This window comes from Pempheris klunzingeri, chromosome 19, assembly GCF_042242105.1.
Source record: "Pempheris klunzingeri isolate RE-2024b chromosome 19, fPemKlu1.hap1, whole genome shotgun sequence".
Taxonomy (NCBI): domain Eukaryota; kingdom Metazoa; phylum Chordata; class Actinopteri; order Acropomatiformes; family Pempheridae; genus Pempheris; species Pempheris klunzingeri.
Window position 1 is genome coordinate 12791198 of NC_092030.1, and position 22568 is coordinate 12813765.

Consider the following 22568-nt stretch of genomic DNA (forward strand, 5'->3'; position numbering starts at 1 on the left):
CATAGCTGCTCACACTGCTGGCACTTTCTCAAAGCAATGATTTATTTAGACTTAACCACTGGTGAAAAGATTCATCTCCTTCATACAATATCTGCTCACTCACCATTTGCTTTGCTATTAAACAGTTATACACACCAGTCACGCTGTTGTACAATTTTGAGATCCTTCCAAACAACCAACAACAACAACAACAAATGAATGCTGCTGAGAAGCGGGCAGTTTGCGGGACATCTAGAGCAGCAGAGGTCTTTGCCTCTATAGGAATAAGCTGGTGGTAGTGGCGAGCAAAAAACAGATAGGTGAAACACTTCCTTTCCTGTCTAACCGTGCAAACATATCACTGCGTTTGCATGAATAATAATATCCAAACAAATATATTTTTGCATCTCATGTTTTTACTTTCTAACAGCACCAATAGCTTTTGCAGTGTCTACCAGGCAGCCTAACTGCATTGCCTTTATGTGCAACCAAATTGCAGCGAATTTAAATAATATCTCAACATCTGAATGATACTTATCACTCACAGAACTCTGATGACTCTGAAAGTTGTTAAAAAGGTGGTTGCCCAACATTGTTGCTGACTAGCTATAAGTATGACTGAATAGGATAGAAAATATTGTGTTACTGATGTTCCAATTTCAAATGCATCCTTTCTAAATATTGACCCAATACATATTTTCAGGCCATTGATATCAACTTTACTGGACAATCCCACAGTGAACGGCTTAGTCGTTCCTGCTGCCTGCCAATAAGTGTCAGCGGGGCCATTTGTCCTCTCAGCTCCGGGCACACCCCTCTGCACCTCCTCGGCCAGCTAAACTGAAGTCACCCCCCCCCTAATCCCACCTGTTGGAGTCCAGGCTCTGTGTGTAAATGTGGGACTCTCAGTTTCACAGGTCACAGCACAGTTTATATTGTTTGAATATGTCTAAAAGTTAGGAGGTATACTGAAAAATAAATGCCATGTAAATATAATGAAGTTGTATTTTTCTACATTAATCTACTTAAAACAGTTCAGTGTTTTTGTTTAGTCCCCATCCTGGCTGCAGCACAATCTCACTGTGTATTTTTGCCCTTTTTAATGTGTAATATAACAAATTGCAATAATTCTTTTTTAAGCTGAACTTGACTGTAAAATTGTACAGTCAGTCTTTTTCTTATTGTTGTGTAAGGGATGTTAGGCAACATCCTCTTCTTAACCACTACATGTCAAACATGCCCTCAGAAAATTCACCCATTCACCGCTCTGCTTGCAGACAACACTCTGAGCTGTGCAGCGAATTCAAAACATGCCAATCCGCACCGCTTTAATATTTGCTATATGACTCAAAACATAATTAACCTGCTGCTTATTCACACTAAATGTGCCTGACAAGCCGACAGCTTTGGCTGTTTAGTCAAATGTGTTAATCAGCATTTCTGAATGGATGAGGATCTCCAATGTGAGAATAAAAATGTGCCTTTTTCTTATGTGGATCTGGCATGTATTAGCAATATCAGTAGTTTATTTGTTACAACTGGCTACTCTGTATGTCAAACTTTCTGATTTAACCGGCAAACAACAATGAAAAACCACTGATGCAGAATGTTATGTATAATATAAGTCAAAGTGAAACTTAATACTTTTTTTTACTTTTTGAGCGTTAAAGTAACCTCCAGTGTAACCATTTTCAGCCAAAACCTAGGAAGAAATAAAACATTATTCCCACTGACGGCCCAAATGAATCCGAATGTTCTGACACCACCTGAATTGAACTATTTGTGCCAATAATAGAAAAATGATTGCACATACATTTTGTGCATTCAAACTGAAGATTTGATTCAAACTAAAGACTTGAACTCCAATATTGCATGTCTGTTTTTAAATACAGCACCCAAGGTTAGCTTAATGTGTTGTGACACCTTCAGAAAACCATTCAGCACATCACTTCAATAGATTTTTTTATGCAACGACTAGGTCAGCCAGAGAGCAAGTAGAGCGAGGAACAGACTGACACAGGTGAGAGAGAAGAGAGAAAAAAATCAAGGTGACATGAGGGACACAAAGTGAGAGAACAGCAGGAGAGAGAAATCTAACACATAAACCTTTCCCACAGTGGATAGAAATTCAGGTGTGTGGCTCTCTTAAGACTTGGTAAAACACTGATATTCCCAGTGTTACAACCAACTCCAATTTGGAGGAAATCCAGCTTCCCTTTAATTAACAATTATCAACGTCATTATTTTCTGTGCTTAATAGGAACTATGCAGAGAGATCTGTGAGGAGTAAAGAACTCTAATTTTCATACTTGTGTGCAGCGTGTGTGTTTGTGTGTGTCTGTGTATTCCATCCACACTAACAAAGGGTCTGCGTAAATGGCCAGTATGATGTTAAATTAGTGGGAACACTGATGCCAAAACACATACAAGTCACAGGCTGGGAAAAAAAGCAGCAAGATGTGATGGTCCTAGCTTCATATATTATAGTAAAGTGAATATTTGGGGGTTTTGTTGATGTCAACTAAACTAAAGGAGATTGTGATGAATATTTTTCACAGTTTTCTGATATCTCAATCAACGAATCAATGAATTAATTTGCAAGTTACTCTTTTATGAAAACAACTATAAGTTGCAGCACTAAATTGGGACACATGACAGCAAAATGTCAAAATGTACTTGCCACATTAGACTGTTTTTTGTCTTAATTTTTGTTTTAAACTCCAAAAATGCTGCCTTGGCTCTGATTAGCTGATTATTTTTCTGCATAAATTCGTTAAATTGAGACAGATAATCAACACCCTTTAGCAGAGTACATCTGGACGGTCGGCACAGATATTAAAGCAAATAGCAACGAGATCCTTAAACTCGCAAAATTAAATGATCAAAAAGGCTATACTATACCAGAGCTGGATGCTGTAATCATATGTACAGATGAGTGGAGATACAGTTTGGATGTTACTCAAGTGAAATGTACAGTGTATCTTTCCCTATGCAAATGCGTGTGCAGCCTGAGTAAAGGGCTCTCCCCAACAGCAGTAAGAACATCTGTCAAATATCTACGGCTGTGCCTGAAAGGCCTTTTCACATCAAGTGAGCTTTAATAGGTAACTGAAGACTGAAATTCTCACTATCGCTTCAACCTCCCCATCCAATATTCCTGGTCTTTTCCTCCTGACTGTTGTTCTGCTAAACCAAACCCAATATAATCCCTCTCCTGTTTCCTCCTCTCGCCGTCTTCCCGAGGCTTAGTCGATATGTTAGACTTCTACACACGTGTGCAGTGAGATAATGAAAATATTTCTATAAATAGGGACAATAGTGCTGACAGTAGCACTCTCTCAAGTGAGATATCTCGGTGTAATTTTCACTAACGCTCACAACCACACATGCACAAACTCACACACATTGTAAATACTGGCAAGAAAAATATGCCCCATTGCTGCGTGCTTCATCATAGTGATAGTCCTGAAGCAGCATATAAACGCTTGAGTTGCAAAGCAAACACATTTCAGATATGCGCTATAAGAGGCTCAAATAAAGGACTACTCCACACAAAACAAGTCAATGTGCCCTATACATCTTAAACAAACAGCACAGAGCTCGAAGCTACATAATACTGAACCCTGGCTCCATTTTAGACAAGGACTATGCTACCCCATGAAAATCTCATTTAATTGCCACTCATATAACTAAAATTCATTTATTGGACATCTACTTGTAAGACGCAACACATATTTCACTACTTCCCAGTCAGTTTTACATAAAATCTGCAAAAACCGCAAGATGACTATATTCCACACAATCATTTTTCAGGCTGTATAATCCAAAGCAACATAATAAACAGAAAACATCAAACTGTACAGTCTGTACAAGCCTCTACCCTAAACTTTCAGAGCATCAACGGAAGCTGAGGTAAAGACCAATGGGATGGAAAAATAATTGATAGAGAGAAGCAAAGAAGCCTCATCTTTCATCTCTTTCATTCTCTCTCTCTCTCTCTCTCACCTTCCAGCTCATGATGAATGACATCGGAGAGGTTGGGCTCTTCACCCCACCAGAAGATCCACAGCTCCTTGGCATCGGGCTTGATCTTGCGTCGCCATACACACAGCAGGTTGGCCTGCACGCAGCGCATGAAGCTGCGCAGAACCGGGTCGTCCTGGGCTGGGGCCGAGATCACCGGGCCGTACTCCCCGCTGCTGCGGAGGCTGTAACAACGCCATTTAATGCCCGTCAACTCCGCCTGAGAGAGGAGGAGAGAGGAGAATGATTAAAGCACAGCAGCTGTAATCAGCCCATTAAACAACCTTATGATGACCAATACAGCATTGCTGTTATGTGCAGGTGCTTACAAAAGGAAGTTCACTCTTCAGTCCAAACATGGTTTAATATTTGAAAATGGTGAAACAAGTCAGTGATTCATTGATAAATTAGTCATTTAAGTCCTTTTTCAAGCAAAAACACAAACTATTAGTCTCATTACAGCTCCCCCAGTGTGAGCATTTGCTGCTTTTCTTCGTTTTATATCACTGTAAACTGAATATTTTGGGTTTTTTTCTGTTGATCTCATACCTCATCATCCTCAGCTCTGGGGCAGAGCGATGGGCATTTTTCTCCATTTTGTGAGATTTTATACAACAAGCTATTCATAAATGAATCAAAAACTAATCAGCAGATGAATCAACACTGAAAATAATCACCAGTTACAACTACACACGTCATATGTAATTGCATATTTGTTAAGAATAGTTTCAAGATGCATGTTCCCCATTTGAACCTAAAGAAGTGGATTTCTTTTTAAAACATTCACCTCACATGCAGTAGATGAAATAAAACAACCATTATGCACAAATCCATTACGTGATAGCAGCCTTATTAGTGTTGTGTTAACCGTGAAGTACTGTACTTCAGCGCATAGATTTCTTTCACATGAAGGAGAACATGACAGCAGACGATGTTGATTCGATCAATAACTGCACTGGCACTGCTCACTTATCTTATATTTTCACAGACTTCCTGTTTACACGTGATCTTTGTGTAAATGTTTAAGTTCGTTTAACGACTCCCTGTTGGGCTGGAATTACCTTATTCGACTGATACGGTCACACGCTGCTGTTGATGCTGTAAAGACACTATAAAGTGTGTGCAACTATTGCGGAGAGAGGAGGTGGAGAGTGACAGGGAGACATAAAGGATGGCCTTGAGTGAAATACAGGGAATGAACTACTACAGGAGAGACAGCAGTGAAATATAGAGGGGACTACAAAGAGTGAGAGAGACATGAGAAGAAGAAATAGTGGCGGGGTCAATGGTTGGAGCCTGGCCCAACAACTGACATCATCTCCATTTAAATCTAATAAGATGATAGGTGTTTATGTTGCCTATTGCAGACTTGGGCATGGAGGCTCTCTGCCGTGGTGCATTTAGTGATGAGCCAGTAAAAAGAGGCAAATTTCTTCTTCCACCAGAGCCAGAAACACAGTAAGCTTGCAGGTTATTTTCAATAATGTAGGGTACATATGCAAATTAGCAAAAACACAAACAAATCAGCGACACTGTGACACTCGTGTGTGTGCTTTGGAAACTTTTTTTCTATGTTTGTTTGTGTCCACGTGTTTGTGTTTTGTGCATGAATGAGTCGAGTGCACAAAAGACATTGTTGAACAGGACAGAGATTTGGCAGGAAAGGGGGGAAATCTCTCGGTGCGTCGCGCTGCCCTCCTCTCCTGTGTTCACCCAGCTGTGAGGATCATGTTTGGCACACTGGCTCAGGCACCCAAGACCAGCTGAGAGAGGAAAAAAAATAGTGACCCATTTTAACGCAGACACAGGTAGAAAGGAGCAGCAAGAAATTTGAAGCCTGTGGTGTCTTTCAGTGAAGACGGGGAGGCTCCACGGCTGGTGGGGAAATGCGTGCGTGTGCTTTCAGTGTGCGTACACAAGCCTGTCAGAGATGTGTCCAAATCAAAATTAAAATCTAACCAAACCATGCTTTTGAGGAAGTCTGTATATGTAGTAAAGGCATACTGCAGCACTGTATATATGGGTTTACAGTAAGGTATGCACATGACCCCCAGGAACATCCTGACTGCAGAATGCACCCATAATTACAAGCATGTCCCTCCTGTAATGACAGCATGTGTGATGGAAGATATAAACATCGGTGCTATGATAAGCCAAGCCCTAAAATTAGCCATGACAAGGTCAAGGATGCTGTTTCTCCCAAAGCAAAGAGGAAGACATCTGCTTGCACTGCCTCGTCACTCCCAGTCAATGTCAAAAGTTCCTCCACTGTTTGACACAGCTGTCTGCAGCTACTGCATCGGGAGCGGAGAGGAGGAGAAGTAAAATGTCAGAAAAATATATTCACAGTAAAGGCACGCCGGTTGTTTGTTTTATAAGGCAACACATGCTCTCCGGTGAATTGATTGTTAAAGATCCCCTCCAGGCACATTTTAAAATACTCTACTTTGAAGAATAATTTGAGTCTGATATGACTTTTCTCCAAATACATTAACAACATGAGCATGCTAACATTACAATGTTTAGCTGGTACAATTAGCATTAAAGACAAAATGCAGATGAATTTTGCAGCTAAATTCTGATGTGATGACGGATTCACCGTCTGGAGACCATGAATGGATACAATTTCCCAGAAATCCATCCTTAAGTTTATGAGATACAGAATCTCAGTCTGGACCAAAGCCAAACAAAACTGGCCAAACAACCTACTGACATGACCTTCCATATGCAAAGCCATTTATTCAAAAAGTGTTTGTCTACTGAGCTATAATGTCTCCTAAAAGAAAAGTGTGTGTGCACTGGAGGTTTCACACGTCTGTCTCAATCTCAATCTATTAGTTGTGATGTCACAAAATCAGGCTCACAGGCGCACACCTTCACCCTTTCATTCATAGAGGTCACTACAGTGTACAGCTATTCAAAAGCTTGTATATGCATGAGTTTTGATGGCATAGTTGCACATCAGCCACTAGAGTGGATGCTACTGCATCATCTCATACACTGCTACCCAGTGCCAATCCATTGCAAGTGAAAAAAAAAAAAAAAGAGTGAAGCCAACATGGTCGACAGACAGCCAGAAACAGACAGTTGCTCATTTTTTTCTGTTCGAACCTTCTATAAAAAGAAACCATTGCAGGGAAGAAAAATATGGTGACATCAAGTAACATCTAAGGAGTCATGCAATTGCTAAATTTTCCAAGTATTGATTTTATATTGGGAGGAAATTATGATTAATCACATGTCCACTGAGTTGTACATCATGCATCACTAACTATATTTCAACTACTGGACATGTAAATATATCTTTATAAAATGTGGGTTGAAAAAAAAAAAGTTGGTCTTGTTTTTCATGCCTAAAGATGAATAAAAGCACAATCCTGACTGAGGCTATCATAATTCATGAATGAAAGGGTTAAACTGAGATTTGAGGTGAAAAGAGAGACACCGTGAAATCAGCCTTCCAATCATTCTGCAAAGTGAAGGTCAAACATTAAGATACAGTAACAATAACCAAAACACAATTTCGAGGACAAATCTGGTCACTTGTCAGTACAGAAATATGGCTTAAGGTACAATATTTCTCTCATAACAAGTTGTATTTTCAGGTGAAGTATTGCACAAAATGGCCAGAGGCTGCCCTATGTCTTCCCAGAGCCCAAACACAGGTGCTGTGAGTTTGTTGGCCATGTGTAAAAGAACTAACCTAACACCCTGCTGAACTCCTGTGGAGGATTAGCTGTGGCACAGTTGCCAGAAGAGGAACAGGGCTACAGTCACATGCTTCCAGGCAGATCCAAACACATGCCTGCACACAAACACCAACACACACACACACACACACCACACACAGCAGCTGTGTTGATGTGCAGACCAGAAGTGCTCAAAAACACTGACATGCATCAGGGGGCAGACATATTTTCTGGCTGATGTCCAGTTATGTTTTTTTTATAGATGACAGCTAAGATCTGCCTTTCTGTGTGTATTTTAGGATGTGTTTCTGTCCCGTGTGTACACATGCATCCACATGTGCTGTGTGTAGACGAGGGCTTCACCCTTACACACTTCCAAGTTCTCAGCACACTTCACCTTCGCTAAATCAGCCCTCTGAATTCGCAGCAATATCAACACTAACAACCAGTCAATTTGTAGATTTGTATGAATAAATTATCACTTGTAACACATAAGAGAAAATCTGTCAAGCGTGTCGAGCTATTATCTCTGCAACTTTGGTGATAAATCAGCGTTGTGAGTAAAATCCTGTCACGCAAATAAAAACAAGCCTTAATCATTTTAGCTGCGGCTCTATCATTGTTCGTTTAAAAGAAGTGGGGGTGGAAGCTGCAGACTTCAAACTTAGATTGTACAGATGGAATAGTTCCAGTGTGCACACGTTCACCAATCCGAGGATCCATTCTAAATCCATTGGCCGGATTTGTAGTATTTTAGGTGGTAAATGAAGAAAATTGCAAACACACGTTGGTGATGCGTTTGGTGGGACAGTGAATCTATACAGCAGGCAAAAAGCAGAGCAAATACGGTATGCATCCAGAGCAGCAAATTCCTCGCCATCCTTCACAGTACGAAAGTGCAAATCAACGATTATTCTAGGCAGCAGTCTCCGTCTCTTTTAAAAACTACCACAGGGGTAAAAAGGCGAAGAGGTCAAGGCAAAGAACGGTGGATTTAGTTTCACTGTCAATAAAGCCTGCACTCCTCCAAGCTCCTCATTCTGTAGGTTAGCTGGTTCAATTTCTGACTGAGTGCAGGACCAAAAACAAGAGCTTTTCCTTCCATTGCAAAGACGGACCAAAGCTCTGACCTTACTCTCACCTCTATTATCTTTCTTGTCTCCGCTCTCCCTCTCATCTATCAGCACTCTCTCACTGTCACGGATGCCTATTGAACACACCCAGCAGTATCTCACACTCTCCCCCTTTGTTATTCATCTCTTTATGTCTTTTTGTCTAGTAAACACAAGTTTCCAGAATATTTATTTGTTAGCACAGAGGAGGTGGAAGACTGTGCTCCATTTTTGTAGTATTCTATTACAATCCCCTTTCAGATAGATGGATTCTTTATCATTTTACACGCTTTTGTATTTTAAATTCATTCCGAATGCGAACCCAAAGTTAAAACTACAGAGTTAAAAATAATTTCCTGAACATAAGGTGAACTGAGCCCAGGCTTGGAAAACATAATTGGTATCCTAAACACGGGTCATCCTCAGTGCGACCAGACATGTGCTTGTAATCAAAAGAAAATATGAAAGGTGGAACTTTAATCTTTAGCATACAGTGCTCAAAGAGAAAGCAATGTATACACGCTGAACCATGTGCCTTAAACACAAAAGAGGATCCCATTTCCAGAGATCCAAAAGGTTTTTCGTACGGCTGTTCTAAACGACTGACACATACATACAGTATATACTGCATATTGTTTAAAGCCCAGGAGCTTTACAATGCAGAGGAAACCTCAGTTACTTAGATAGCAAGGCTGACAGGAAAACACACTTGACATGCACTTTGCAGGAATGCTTCTGCAGACTGAAAATATTTTTTTTCCTTCTGGTCTCTCTCAAAAACATGTGGGCCCTTTTGAATGGACCTCTTGAACTTTCCAACATGCAGCTGAATGCATGTTAGTGTTGTAAAACACACACAGACATACACGCTTTCACATGCTTTTTCACACAGACGAGGCTTTGCAGCCGCCCGGACAAAGAAAGGAATGTAATTAGAACATATTTAAACATGACTCTGTGCTCGCACAGCGCTTAATTTCACTTTCATGACAAATTACTTTTAATAACAACTCAATGTATACATGAAGCTAAGTAAAAGAGCAATCATTAAAAATGCATGTGTTTACAGAGGAGGCTAAGACAAATAACAGCATTTCATCTGGCTCTATGCAGATGCTTGAGCACACTTTCTGTCAGAACTGCAACTGATGCGAACATTTGCATCCAAGAGGAGAAGTGTCTAGTGCTCGATCAAAGCTGACAGAAAGCGTATGAGAGCATCGTGTACGAGAGATGCCACTTCTTTAGGAATCTCACAAGAGTGTAAGAGGTTCGCATTCTGATAGTCTGACAAAGGAGGCACTTTAGGCAATTGAGAGACAGCTTGTATCAGCAGTTTTACCTACTCTGGCACAAGCGAAACACTTATTCTATCAGAGTGGCATAGCTTTCTCATCAACGTCAAATCTGTTTAGACACTTGACAAGCTGCCAATATTTGGGGTGTGTTCAGATCGCTTGTGATGCCTGAAAGTCTTTAGATACGACTCGATGTCTTTATCAGACACATGCAACACTATCCTTCTCTCTTTTATTCAATGTCAAAGAAATGGGAAATTTAATTATGTCCAACAGACACTTGCGAGAGAATTGACCCAACACAACACATTTGAAGTTTCAGCAGAAACACTCTTTTTTTTTTTGTTGTTGTCATAATTCTTAATATTTTCATGAAATCACACCCAGTTTTTGATACTATTTATGGTCTGCATTCTTCATCAATAGCCATTCATTGTGTTTACATTCTGTATTAATGTCTCAATGTTGTAGTTTTCATTGTTAGTGGCGGAGTCCGCCATTCCTGAACTTGATTCAAACTGCCCACCTACGCAGAGGAAACAATGCATGTATGTTATTCAGAATTGTTTCATTGATATCTGCTCACTCTCTCACAGTTACTACTGATGCTAACTGCATATTTCCTACTGGTTCTGCAGCATGTCGAAGCCGTGGCTGTGTTGCCAAGTCAGTGGTGAGAAGTCACCAGTTAGAAAAGCGAGTGGCAAGCGAGTGAAATCAGAACAGGCAACGACTCCCCCCTTCATCAATTAACCCACTGAAATCAAATTAACCCACAAGGAGTAGCGCTCCCCTCTGGCATTTTACACCACAAATGAAGAGCGATGCACATTACTGCACTTGTGAGGGAGTGAGAGCGACACAAAAGCACCAAACAGGTGTAGAAAGAAGGCCTCTGGGGCTGCAGACACTTAACAGATGCTTTTCCTCTGCCTTCTGCCGCCACCTTTACAAGTCCCTACAAAACAAGGGACCGTCATTTGATCTGTGTTCCGCTGTAGCATCCAGCCCTGGGAGGTGAGCAAGCCAAGCGACCTAATTAGAGCAGTGAGAGTCCCCAGGGCTGAGTGACGGATAGACCTGCCAATCACGTGGCAGAAAGCCTCCATCAAGCCATGACTTCTCACCTGACACAAAGAGAGGCTGGAGGCGGGAGGAAACAGCAGTGGAAGACCAATAAGGACAGCAAGACAATGTGTACAATGGCCCTGCCACATTTTAAAGGACTGACAAGATCTCCAGCCATTTGGCAAAACAACACAAAGCTGCAGCGTCAGGCTGCTTTTAAAGCGTTAAGGGACAGGCTAAAGCAGTGGCCATGCTTAGTGTAAATTATTAACGTGCAAATAAATAAACCAGTCTCCGCTCTACTAGCGTCTCTGGTGTAACTTAATTAACCGTGACAAGCCACAGGGAGGGAGAAATGAGGAAACGACACAAAGACAGAAAAACTGAGAATCACAAAGATGGAAAAACCGAAGATGGAGTGAAAAGTAAAAACAGTTGCTAGGCAACATACAACATCTATAGGAATTCAGCAAGGTATTCAATTTGTGATATTTCGTCTCCAGGGTTACAGTGAAAATATAAGCACTTCTGTGGTCCCTTACTTTACTCTAAAAATCACAAAGGGATGTGTTGTATAACTCTGTATTTTGTCTCTCCTGAGCAGAACTACACCTCCTTTTGTTCCCTTACAGCTGGAATCCATAAACCCAAATTTGGCTTAAGACATTGTCGAGCACGTCATGCATGCGTCAGGAAAGTCCTGGGATTACCAGAAGCAAGACATGAACACTGCGGTATAGACTTACTCACTGAGTTTCTTCAGTGAGAGAATCAGAGAATTCAGGGCAGTAATTGTACAATTAGCCCTGCATGGAGGCTTCTGAAATGCCTACAAGTAGTTAATAGTCTGATTGTTCCTGAAATTGGGCAAATGGAGCATAAGCGGTATGAAAAATATCTCATTTGGCTTGTAATTTACCACATTGATTTTTTCCACAGGGATGCTATTTCAGATAAAATGACAGCCATGCATAAGTCAGCATGACTTTTCCCTTGTTTCATTACACACCAGATAAACACAGTATAAAGGAGAAAAACTGGCAAGCAACAACGCCTCTGTCTGTGCATGTATGTGTGTGTGTGTGTGTGTGTGCAGGACGTAGGCAGGGCCAAGCCATTAACTTCACCGTAGGTCACACCTGAACAGGTTTCAACCCGCAGCTCACCTGGCTGCTGTCTGTAGTTTGCTTAGTAAGTGGGAGTGGCACCAAATCAGAGCTTTAACACTTGAAGTTCTCTTACGTAATCCCACTCAAGTCCTCCTCTCCTGTCCATACACTCTTTACAGCAGCTACAATGGTACCACGGCATATGCTCCATCAAACCTTTTGGGTCTCACTTTTATACTGAAATTCTACGACGCGAGCCAGCACTGAAATTGAGCTGTACAAATTTTCATTAGCATCCGAAAAATCATGGGTGTCTGCTTAATTCAAGATGAGATAGAGCGCCGTTTGGCAGCCCCGGGAGAATCAATGCACCGCAAACGTCTGTGAATCAACAGTCTGCACATAATGTGTTTGTTCTCATCAAGTACCCGTCTGATTGGTTGCAGATAATCTCTCAATGCAACACGAACACATGATAATTAGAATTTGCAACAGCAAAGCAGACAACGTCAATGTTTTCCCTCTCCCCTTGTTTTGCAGCTCTAAAAGACACCCTTTAACCTAAGTGTGCTCTAACTGCAATTGAGTCCCAGCCAACCATGATATTGGCAAAGCTGTCTGGCTTGCAGAAAATATTTGCCCAGTTACAAGGAGAGCAGTATTTCCCTTTAAAGAAATTCCCTTTGTCAAGGTGCCTGCAATCAGGTGAAAAGATTGCAAAGAGATTTCTCAGAGACAAAGGCCGTATCTCTCATGTGGCGGCACAGAGGCCGGCAGTATCAAACGTTTTATCTATTTCTGTAATTTATCCACCAATCAGGCAACAGGCCTCAGAATTTGGATTTAGATCAGAGGCAGTATAGCAACACGCATCCAAAATGTACTAGATTAGAGGAAAGTGATGTTAATCCATCGGGGAAAACACCAGCGTTTGGGGGGAAATGTGACGGAGCCAGATGGAGAACAATGCCAGTTTGGTGAGACAATTTCAAACTGTTTCCAATTGAAATATTAGGGTTTCATGGACTGATTCATCTTAGTGAGTCAATATTTTTTCTTGATTACGGAGCAGTGATATCTCAGATTCTGATTTCTAGAAAAATCTTGAAACAAGTATTTGCACAGTGTGGTATTGTTACTACACTGGAGTAAAGGATCTTAACACTTTTTCTCCAACAGATATTAAGCATAAAATACACAGCAGCACTGTTATCTATCTATCTATCTATCTATCTATCTATCTATCTGCTAACTTTCCAGCTACCATAAGTGCTTGATGGCACCAGCTACTGCCCATTCCTACCGATCCTTCTTTCCCACTCAGCCTTCTGTCACCGTGCACACATACAGGAACACCAGTGGGCGCTGAGAATAGAACACAGCTGGCACTGCAGGGCTTACATATTTCACACTCAAGCCACCGTGCTCCAAAATACTCCTGCCCATCCCGTCCCTTTTCAAGCTCCGGGACCAGCGGTGGTTCCCTCCCTCCCTCCTTCACTCCCTCCCCCCCTCCCTCCCTCCCTCCCTCCCTCGTCTTTGAACCGTTCTTCACCTCTGTGGCAGGGCCCTGACAAGCCTACTGCTCAGATAAGATCCATGACTACACTCGGGAGAATTTAATAGAAAAGAGATGTGCAGTAAAAACATAGGCGCGAGTAAGGAGAGCCCCGTCTTCCTGTTCCCGACCCGTAGCCTGCCCTATTTCTGTCAGTGGCTAACCCCTAACAATGCTTGTTCACAAACCATTTTGTTATGGCAGCAAACTATTTGAGGAACCTGTATGTCTGTGTCTGACATACAGAATCCCATGTTCACACAGGTGGGCCTCTGCTGGGTTGAGTCCTATAGCGATGACAAGGGATTCCCACAGCAGTGACAGGGGCAGATTAGTGGGAGGCGCCACACACAGACTCAAGGTGAAGCTAGCGCGAGCTGTCAAAATTGCAAGTGAGCGGAGCCAAAAGCACAGGTTTGGCGTAGGGGGTGGACTGGTTAGTGAGAAGCAACCAGATGGAGCTGCTCCATAGGGCACGCAGCAGAAGACTGGGGGGTGATGTCTGGACTGATCCTCTTCTTGTGTAAGAGGACGCTGCCACAGCGTAAATGGCATCTTTGGAGAGCTCAATATAAATGACACTTTTACGGTTTTCAACAATAAGTGTAAAAACCTGTCAAGTACCAACAGCTGGGATCGAATGCCAGGTCAGATTCGTAATGACGTTTTCTAGAAGTCACACAGGCCTGGGTGACTTACACTATCTTTTATTTTGAGTAAATCCTGCATACAAAACAGTTTGCTAAAAACTCCAGCTACAGCACTAGTATCTAGTCCTTGAAATTGTATAGCCTTTTGTAAAGCTCAGGGGTTGTTATTTAGAAATTAATAATGTTGTTTAGGTGTCAGTACCAACACACAGGTATCATATCAGCACTAGTGTTGATTCCAAACGATAACCGGTCCCGGCGCTCCTACGTGACCGATTCTTTGGCTCAGCAGATCATGACACACACACACACACCTCATCCAACTACTGCCTTTCTCTCATCTCTAAGCATCCTTGCAATATCCCCCGCCATCAATAACGAGGAAATGCAAACAGTCTATATTAAAAAGGCACCATCCCTGATTACCTGCTTCTTCTTACAAGGCACGGCCACTCACCTGCCATAAATCAAGGCGCCGCTGTTAATGCTATTCCCCCAGCCTCATCTCTTAGCACTTTATTTCCACACCAGACAGTAGCATCATTATAATACATGCACGATCTCTATTGGAATACAGTTTGGCTAATGAGCACCTCTTAGTTGATCACATTAGACCTGCACTTGAGGACACTTAATTACCAGTGTTGCACTCTCTGTCGAGGGGACAGAAGAAGTCCTTTAATTAAGGTCTCTGCATTCTACCTATGTTTGCACAAGTCTGCGTCCTTGGGATGTAGCGTGTACTCGCAGCCCAAATAAAGGCGATTAAACATGCAAGTGCGTATGTGCATGTGGGTGCGGGCGGACAATTTAGTGTGTGTGCATGTGTGTTGTATTTGTGATACATATGTTTGCGTGGGTGTTTATTTTTCTCCCGTCTCTCCGTGTTGGTGCTCGTGTTTGTGGATGCATCCGAATGTGTATTTGTGTGTGTGTGTAATATGATGGCTGTTTGAAGTTTGTCTCCCGAGTCTAGATGGTTTACAGAGTTTACAATACACACACACACACACACAAACACACACTGAGGCTTCCTGTGTCGTGAGGCCCTTGACTGTCTCCTCCTTGCATTTCATATTCAGGCAGGGACTCTGCCTCGAGTCAGTGTCAGAAGAAACCTGCCCAGTCCACAGAAAGACGACTGTTTTCTCTCTCTCCATTTCTCTCTCATTACGTTCCTCCCTCTTTAATTTTCTCTTTCGCTCTGTCTCACTCTTTCACTCTCAGTTTCTCTCTCAAATAGGCTGAGGCTAGCAGTCAGGAAATGCACATCAGTCATAATACTTTCCTAAAATGAAAACAGATTCCGCTGCAGTCCTTCAGTCGCTCTCTCTCTCTCTCCCTTAGCCCTTCAGCTGAAAACATTCCTCTGTTTCTCCCCTGGTCCTCCACCCTTCCCTCCACCGTCGCCACTTCAACTTAGCTCACCAGCTCGGATCTCTTCTCCCACATACAAGGGTCTCGTTTGCTTTCTGTCACAGATGGATGATCACCAACACACAAGACAGTTGTTTTGTGGGTTGTGTGATCACAGCGATCTCAAGTATGTGGCACCGGCCTCACAAAGCGCCTGGCGGTAAACTGCTGCGCCCCCATAAAGTCCCACAGTATGGGCACTTATGCTTTCTATGGTACTTTTTATTGATGCAGGTTGCAATAACAGCCAGTAAATCAGTGTGAGGGACGAGGTTAGTGCAAGCTGGAATGCTGTTTAACAGGCTGCCAGACCAGAGTGCTCACCGGTTAGCCACAAGGCCTTCATGTAAGCCAATATGACCTGGAGGAAAACGTTAAGAAATATCCCACCTCAGAGGCTCTATTCTCTTACCTCCAGATGACCAAGTTAGGCTTGCAGCTAATCATTATCACAATATCGACTGATTCATCTATTTTTAGTGTAAAAAATGTCAAAAATATAGAAAAATCTCCAACAGAGTTTCCTGGTGACATCATCAAATTCCTGGAACAGCAATCAAAACCCAAATGGTATCCCACTTATAATGATAACAAAAAAAATGGAGGAACCATTGAATTTTGGGCATTGTTTCCTTGATAAAAATTTACAACCATTAAAAGATTATCCAAATTGTTGAAGATTAATTTTCTGCAGATCAGCTTATGAATGTTTCAGCACTAAGCCAAGTACTGATCAATAAAACACATGCAGGAAATCACAACAGAGCGAATATTCAAAGAAAATACATATTCTTCTTTTGTTGGATCGCTACTCACATCTGATGTGCTTCGCTCACTTCCAGTGGTAATGACAAGCGCTTCACCCCCCACTTCTTAAGATCATCGTGCACTTAGGTCTTATTGTCAACATCAGGATGCAATCTGCATCCCTCTGTCTCTTTGTGTCAATTGCACCCTCTAACCGGGACACTTGGTGTGTCATTAGTGTTTTGTTCTGTCTTGGTCTTCCCGGTAGGAGCCCTGCCAGTGAGCGACTGCTGTGGCCATAGCCAGTCATAAATATTCTCAACAAGCCAGCTGATGGATGGTCTCTTTCTCCCCGAGTTTGAAAGAGATGTTCACAGGGGCAGCACGATGGCCAACAACACCACGGAGAGTGAATGAAAGCTTTTTCCACAAGGGAATATCCTCCACTGAGTAGTTGACAGGGAAGTAATCACTGTTGTCGATTGCTATGAGTCAGATGGAGTGAATGTGAGATTTCTGATACTGGAGTTGCATTTATTTCAGCATCAGTGCACAGAAATTCAAGCTTAAGATTTTTTTTTTAATCCTCTCTCGCTGCTTGCTCCCTTTACCGTCACAGAAACTACTGAAATACTCGAGAAGTAAGACGCGCCGGTTCTTTTTTAGAAATTTTAGAGATTTCTGGAAGATGTGTGAGAACCACTCTCCTCTCTCTCCAGCAAAAAAAAAAAAAAAAACCCATCAAAATCTACGCCGTGTGACGTGTGTTTCTGTGGCTCTGGTGCAGCTGGTGGACAACCTGCATGATCACCTAAAAAGCCCTCAGGACCCCTGTGATGTGGTGGTTCTCAGCAGCCCATGCCTGAGCTCAGTCTACCGCATGCCTTTCCACTTGGCTGCCTGTTGTAGTAGGATAGTTAACTCGCTGATTGCAGGATGAAAACTGTGAAAACACACAGTTCTGCAAAAATGACACTGTCTGTTGATTTAAAAAAAAAAAAACAACCTTTTTCAGATAAACTAAAAGTGTGAAGGTGTTGCTTCTGCTTCTGCTGTGTGCCACACACATGCTGCTGTCTGTCAAAACCTCTTTACCTCACGTTCACGCAACAAAAAAAAATTCCCCCAATCCTTCGACGTGTGACATTTTTGTAGATCAGCACATGAAACCATTATTCACTAAAGATAAGAAAACCTTTTAGAGTTTCTGACAGAGGCGGCAGCATGCCTTCCTTCCAAGTTAGATGCTCGGCAATGAAACACTTCCAGCAACAAATCCAGTAAAATTCTGATTAAACAGGGGAGGAGGAGAATGGCCAGAGCACACTGCACTCTTGGATGGAGATGTTTATGTATTGCTTATCTGCTAAACCAAGCCAAGACTGCAAATACACACCAGAATAAGTGCTTCAGTTTGTTTTGGCAGCATTTGAAATCAAGCATTATGATTTATGTCACAATTAGACAATAAAGTGGAGTTCTTCTTTCATTCAAAACCATGCTGATGTAATTCTCTGGGCTGAGATGTGTTCTTTTAACAGTCTTAGAAGGGAAATATGGAGCTGTTTCCCCCTCACCACTAACCCGTGTTAATGATTACCTAATAACAACATCAGCAATGGCTTCACCTTTGTACAGCAGACACACATTTAAGCGTGCCTCCCACCGGTCTTATGACTTGTCGATCACAGCCGGCTCGCGTGTCTGTGACGAGCATGATTTATTGATACTGTACCAGAGAGAAGATGTTGGAGTGGCAGTCCTCAAGGCTTGCCCCGTTAGCCACCCAATTCGCCGTTGTAGTCATAATCGTCCGCCGTTGGGGTCGTCAGCGCTGGGCATGTCGAAATCCTACATCGGTACCAAACACCGAGCAGGGCTGACAAATCGGTTCCCGTGCGAGTGTGCCAAAACAAGCAGGCTTATAACCTCACAAGAGGTCCAGATAATAGACTCGGGATGGTCGGCCAGAGGAATGGGCGTATTCAAAAAGAAGTGCAGAACGCATCCATAAAGCCCCAGCGGAGAGAAATGTTGTAATGTAAATCCAAGCGTGTGCGCGGATCAAAACATTGTTACAATCCAGGTCAGGCGATTCCAAATGCGATCATTGTCAAAGGCGGAGAGCACACACATGTATCCATCTCAATCCAGGGGAAGATCAGCCCGTTTCCATATCAGTCTTTCCGCTGATAGTTTCATCATTAAATGAGCATAATCCATGGGGAGATGACTCCTTTCTTCCGCGCCGAGGAACAGTCCCCCCCCTATTCCTAAAAGAAAACGCCAAATTAAGAGTCCGAACTTCTTTCCAAAAAAAAAAAAAAAATGATTCGCCGCTCTGCAAAAACAATGAAGTTAAAGCCGAGACATCACACGCAGGATACGCGAGTCCGTCTGCTCCACAAGCTGATGCACCACTTGTGATAGTTTTCGAGAATTGCACGAGCTATTTATAGCCTTCTTTCTTGCCACAACCGTTCCTCTCTCACAATGTAACCCAGTCCGCCGCGCACAAACAGGCGCTGCGAGCAGGAATGTTTAATCCCTCTGTTGCTCTTGAATTAAACGGACCGACAGACGAGGGGGTCGCTGGAAAAGAAAGGGGTGAAAAAAAATTATATTTTTTTTAAAAAAAAAAAAGCCCCCGGTGATCCTCCGTGGCAGGGCGGACAAAGTCGAGCGGGTTCCCAGTAACCTAGAACCACGAGTCAGAGCGTTCAGCAAAGAGAAACTATTCTCACACTCCACCACCAGGAAAACGACAAGCAGGCTTCTGTAGACGGAGCTCTGAAAAAATCCTTCCTTCCTTTCAGGTTTTAAATCATTACGAAACGTCCTGTCGCGGCCACAACAGCCTCGATCTTGCACACACACACACACACACACTCAAAAAAAAAAAAATATCAGATGGGATTTTTTTTTTTTTTTTTTTTTTTTTTTTTCTAAATGCACACTTCGAGAGAAAGTGACAGTCCTTGTCTGACGCCGATCGTTGACATAAGGGATATGCTGCACGCTGGAGAATTTGTCCTCATAAAGCACCGCGACATTTAAAAGCCTCCTCCTCGAGAGAAAGGATGGTTTGATTATTGAATTAAACCCTCGGACGCGTGCGTGGTGTCCTCAGCGGCGACTCCTTTCCTTTCCTCGCCGATGATCTCTCGGAGCGCCTTATTAGATTGGTAGATAAGTGTGCGTGTCGCCCCACTGTGTCATTCTCAGCCTCTGTGTGTGTGTGTGTGTGTGTGTGTGTGTGTTTACGCGAAGCGCCGCTGTAGCATTTTTTTTCGCGCACGATCGTCCAGCCCACCGCGCATTGTAATGTAATGGCGGTCGGAAACGTACTACCGAGACTCGCCTTCCCATTTGGCGAAGTTTGCGCACACGTGATCGAAGTGTGGGATTACGGTACTGTTTGGTATACTGTTTAGTATGATGAGAGGCTGCATGGAGACGCCGTGCCCGTCGTGCGCGCTGACAGTCAGCACTCTGTCCTTTCCTGCCACGCTCCGTGCGTCTCTGCCGCGTCTGGTAATCTGCGGAGAGATTATTTTACATGATGTGTTTTTTTTTTTTGGTGGCTGCCGTGGTGCCTTTCCCGTGATGCACTTGTTACATAATGTGACTGTTCTCACAACAGAGGATGTGACAGAATAGAGGTCAGAATGACTTACTGAGCTCATGCTGTGTTTCATAAGAGGCATCTATGTAGGTTAGTCTGACACTCACCTCGCCGTAACACTTGGAACATTTTGTGCTCTTTATCATTTGATGATATTTTCATGTCATGTTCAGATCAGGCATTGTGCGCTTGTGTGATCCAAACTGGTTCCATCCAGGGCCGCAGCCAAGATTTTAGAGACACTGGGTCATGTCGAAGTAAAGTCCTCCCAAGACACCATTTGCTTTTCCATATTTTACACATTGGGGCAGCTGTTCGGTTTATTTTAAGTCTAATCAATATATTTATATGACTAAATGGCTATGCGTGACTCAGAGGATTACTGCCCGACCCTGCAGCTCCTCTCAGCTCTGCGCAGAACTGTAACGTTCTTCAGCTCGTTGTTTTTGTTTTACGGCCCTTAACTTCGCTGTTATGCTGGCTCACTTCTCGCACCTACTTGGTTTTCAGCCAAAGTAGGCAACAGCGATAAAGCTAGAAAAGCCACTGTCAATAGACAAACAAAGTGAGCAACTCGCTGGTGAAACAGTGGTGCATTTAGCAGCTAAAGAGACTTTTTTTTTCCTTCCTTCAGGAGATGGTGGTGACCAAAAACAGAGCTAAAGGAGCGTGAATATTGGACTTTTATTCAGGTGGCCAGAAACACGACTCAAAACGAGTGGTAATGCTGCTACATATCTATTAGGCGTGCGAACACATTTCAACTAACCTTGCGAGGTAAGCGGTTTCGCGAAACGACAGTCACGTGAGAATTCATCTCGCCAGGCTCCAAATTATGTGCAAGCGGTCAAACTATTGCACGGATGTTGCTAAAGCGTCAGTTATATCTGAGAATAGAACAGCACATCCTCCGAGAGTTTTAAACACATTGTAGTTGATCTGATTGGTTGAAGGTAGCCTGTGACAGACGGTGATCCAATCACCTGTCAAGTTGTTTTTTGGGGGGTTTTTTTAAACGTGTATTCCCCTTTAACTGAAACGTGGATGTCCCTTTCAAAGAAATTCCTCTGGAAATCTAAATATATTTGAGTACAGATTTCTGTCCAGAAAATTAGTAGGAATTCATGGGTTACTAAATAAAGTCAGTGAAATGGAAGTGAAATTAAATGTGTCGAGCCTAAAAGCTGAAACCAGCCTTTGAGGTTTAGCGGGAGAATTTTAACTCCAACCCTCCCCAAAATGATCATTAAAATACTAGAGACTCGGCCATAGTGTTCTCAATAGTCGCTATGGGGCTGTTCTGACTTCATACTGATTTGATTCATTTGAATTTTACAGTACAAACATATTATTTTATCTTTCCGACTATCCAGTGATGTGTGTGATGCATTGTTATATTAATGTAGACATATTGTCGGAGGTTTTGTTCACACCGTCTATAAAGGAGTACATCAGTCACTCTTTCTGTTCTCCAAGACTGCAGGTGGTGCCCTTTGAGGCTGAAGAACAAAAGATTATTAATATAGCCACAGTTTCCTGAGGTAGACGGGAGGAGCCATCCAGGAGTCAGTGCATCAAATATTTGTGTTATTATCAATAATGGATTAGACATTATACGCTACATTTATATGTATTATACATACTTTATGTTTGGATTACAGAGGTGACTGAAGTGGACAGACTCTACAGACTTTCTGTATGTTTCCTTACGTTTGATTCTCTGTTGACCAATAAGATGATGTTTTCCCGGGCCAGACAGCAGTGACTCTGACACTAGTGCAGGCTGTTGAATCTCAAGTATCATTTTAATCATTAATAAACCAGAAAATGAATAGTAGTCAGCAGCTCCAGACTTTTGCACATGGATCCCCCCAGAGGTCTTTAAAAAGATTCAATAGGCAGTTTATTCAGTCAATAAGCTTTTTATCCCACATTCACATTGTCCCTCACAGAAAAATAAAACGTATCATATTGAACTGAATGGCTTTTTCATTTGCAGCCATAACTGCGCAATGATTTTTAAATGCCCACACTCCGTAAATATTGCCTAACCCCTTATCCTATTATCAGGCTGTCTTTCCAGGGATTTATTTTGCATGTCATTGTGACTGCATGAAGATTCAGCTGAGAATATGCTTTAGACTGACTTAGTTACAGACAGCGGCAAGAGAAGTTTCTTCTCCCTAACAGGTTTTCCACTGAGCTCAACCGTCGTCTGTACAAATAATAACAGTGCTCTCTCGATGTGAGATGTGGTCTTTAGAGCAACAGAATCAGCGGCAGAGGGAAGAAGT

The 22568-nt window shown here is 42.5% G+C and overlaps 1 protein-coding gene across 1 annotated transcript in view; it reads right to left on the bottom strand.

The window, feature by feature from the left end:
• The window catches only part of LOC139219087 (mediator of RNA polymerase II transcription subunit 13-like), a 70906-nt gene extending 52362 nt beyond the window's left edge, over nucleotides 1-18544 (bottom strand). Inside the window, exons 1-2 of the mRNA XM_070850878.1 lie at nucleotides 18385-18544; nucleotides 3985-4222 (exon numbers count right to left, since the gene is read on the bottom strand). Of these exons, the coding sequence (XP_070706979.1) occupies nucleotides 3985-4222; nucleotides 18385-18456 (310 nt within the window). The 5' untranslated portion in view covers nucleotides 18457-18544. The remainder of the gene's footprint in view (nucleotides 1-3984; nucleotides 4223-18384) is intronic.
• Nucleotides 18545-22568: the final 4024 nt, after the last annotated feature.